Below are 2873 nucleotides of genomic sequence, written 5' to 3'. Positions count from 1 at the left end.
TGGACTCACCCACATACACTAGACAACTGGAGAAGACGATAGCATTGTACTGGAGGGTGACTAGCAATCTAGCATATATCAATATATCATTATGAATGATCAAAGACCCCAAAATGAGTCCATACAATGCTTTCAATACAGAAGAAAACCTAGGCGTTACAAGGAAACAAACAAAAACGAAATTGGAATATATGGCCATTCTATAAGCTGTAGATCAGCTGAAAGAAAACTCAATGTATGGCCATTCATAAGGATAATGTGTGTTCATTGTTGAGGTAGGAGAACTCATAGTGATGTGTTACTCGTATGACCAAGCAGGAACGTCAGAAACTGATAGGTTCTGACTTTCACTGCAGGAAGATGAAGTTGGTGTTGACTACTGGACAAGGTGAGGCTGACCGAGTGATATCAGAGACTGAGAAACACATGGTACAGCTGAAAGTTGGGGCACTGAGATGGAGTGGATGAAGTTGATTTGTGTGATTTGAAAGGAAATTGATACTCATCAAAGATAACGAGCTAGGCCATTAACATCTGCATAGACATATGTGAAATCGCTAGTAAAGTAAAGCAACAGAAGACTCCAAAATTGACTTCACAGTTTATTCTTATCGTCCTTGTTAATAATCGTCCAAAGGGACTCAACAAATTACTGAGGGGCAAGTCTAGCTAGCTCTTGTCTCATGAAACAGTTCATAAGTAAATTTACTTTCTCCAGTCCTCCAACTTCCTGCAATGGATTCAATCAAATTTTTTAAATTAGCTTTCAGAGATATATATGAAATGCCAAAGCCCGCTGCCTAATACTTTACTCCTAGTCTCTTGCATTTACACATTCATTTGATTTTGATTGTGGTTTAGGGTTTACATTAGGGTGCCTAAGACTTCACTCCTAGCCTCTTGCATTTACACAACCATTTTGATTTGCATCTCAACCTGTCAAAGCTTGACAATAGCCTTCCAAAATTTTCATTTACCTATTTCCAATGAAAGTTTATCACTACAATAGTGAAAGCAGCCATGCTGCGTTGTTACTATCTGTTTATGGTCAGAGTTAGGTCCTCTGTATAGCTTCACTAGCACTCAGAAAAGCACAAACTGACTATATATTATATCAATGTTCATGTTTCAGCTACTAAACTTGATTGAATGGTGAAAAGCATATGACAATTTCTTTGTCCTCCAACACTCGATCGTATATGTAACACAGTATTCGAATTCAACATAAACACCATATATAGCCTGCCCAAACCAAATAATTCTATACTGATGAGGGACCAATATATAGTATTCGAATTCATAATACGCACCCTCTCTTCCAAGCCATACTGGAACACTAGGCATATATTTCAACCAAAACACAATGTGAGGCAAAGTGTTTTTTAGATTGAACTCTTATCAGATTAGTGTTAACAGTAACTCAAATTTGTGTTTTCATCGATGCTCCGACATTGGAATATATAAGGTAATATAATATGGGTGTGTGTGAGTCGGTGAGTCGGTGACCAACAGTATGCCTAATAGATGTGCCGAACTAATTCTATGACAAAAAACAGAATGTCTGTTTTTTTTTTGTAGGTGCCTGTTTGTCTGTTGATACCTCAAGATCGATCATGACTAATCCTTACTTACATACCCGCACTGCTTTAGTAATCAAAACCAAAAGCTCGCTACACCGTTCTCCGGTTTACCTGTCCTCCCATACCTTTCTCTCTTTGTCTCTTATGTCTCCTCGATCACCATTGCAAACACAATGAGAAAATATAACTTAATTGGATCTTAAATCTTTCATATCTCTAGTTAAAAGGAGTTTTTATCACAAGTCACAGTTCAAACTACAAGTAGTGTTCTCCCTTCGTATCTGCCTCACAACTTGATGCCTATTTCCTTCCTTGTGACTTAACCTCGAATACATCCTAATTAATCATTGTCATGGTTATTGTGAAATACCAACAAAAGTAAATACTAGAAAGATTACTTAATGAAGGAGCGCTAGCTAGATTTGTCTCGAGGTGAAAAAGCTACATTGTTAGAATTTCACTGACAAACTAAAAGCAACTTAGAATAAGTGATGGGATCAGAGCCAGAGAGCGCCGGAGTGCTTGAGCAGAGGAACTAGGTTGCCGTTGATGTGGTAAGCCATGAGCGCCTCCACGGCTCCCAAAAACTTGCCTCCGATGAACACCGCCGGAACCGCAGGCTGCTGCTCATCCTCCATCATCTCGCGGAGGACCTCCCTAATGGCCGGTCCGTCCACATGGCGGTCCAGCACTACGATGGTGGGGCCAACTCCGAGGCTGAAGAGGAGATGCTCCGCCACGGTGCACATGGGGCAGCCGCTCGCGCTGACCACCACCACCCTGTCGCATGATCCCAGCTGCCACACCATCTCGTAACGCCGACGACTCGCCTCCACCTTCTCTGTAGCTTCTGACGCGTTGCTGCTGATCATCTTCGCAACCTCCATGTCTGTTCTTTCTTTGACAGACAGAAAACAAAAGAGTGTGAAGAAGAAGCTATGCTAGCTAATGAGGGAAGAAGAAGATAGGCTAATGAGGTATAAAGCTAAGCAATGAAACAAGAAGAAGAAGATAGAAGAGGTATAAATATACAGAAAGATGAGAGAGGAAGCCTTGCTAGGGTTTCGAGGTTAGAACATGTCTTTTGCACTCTTGGACAAGCTGATCATGATCAAGACTCAAGAGGCCGTCCAGTGTTCAGTCAAAGTATGAGTCCACCATAGATACATCATATTCTGCTCTTCATGCAGGGAGTGGGGGTCCAATAGAATCCCAACAGTAGTGAGAGGATTAAAGAAAACTGAATTGAAGCTCAATGCAAACAATATTGGCAGTGGGGGGGGGGGGGGGGGG

At 41.4% G+C, this 2873-nt stretch overlaps 1 protein-coding gene across 1 annotated transcript; it reads right to left on the bottom strand.

Moving 5' to 3' along the window:
* Positions 1-2077: 2077 nt before the first annotated feature.
* On the bottom strand, positions 2078-2467 carry LOC101293635 (glutaredoxin-C1-like). Its single transcript, XM_004288884.1, has one exon. The coding sequence runs from the start codon at positions 2465-2467 to the stop codon at positions 2078-2080; it is 390 nt and encodes a 129-aa protein (XP_004288932.1).
* Between the last annotated feature and the right edge of the window lie 406 nt (positions 2468-2873).

This window comes from Fragaria vesca, linkage group LG1 (assembly GCF_000184155.1).
Source record: "Fragaria vesca subsp. vesca linkage group LG1, FraVesHawaii_1.0, whole genome shotgun sequence".
Classification (NCBI taxonomy): Eukaryota; Viridiplantae; Streptophyta; class Magnoliopsida; order Rosales; family Rosaceae; genus Fragaria; species Fragaria vesca.
Note: the sequence above shows the minus strand (reverse complement) of the source record. Positions and strands in the feature narration are given on the sequence as shown.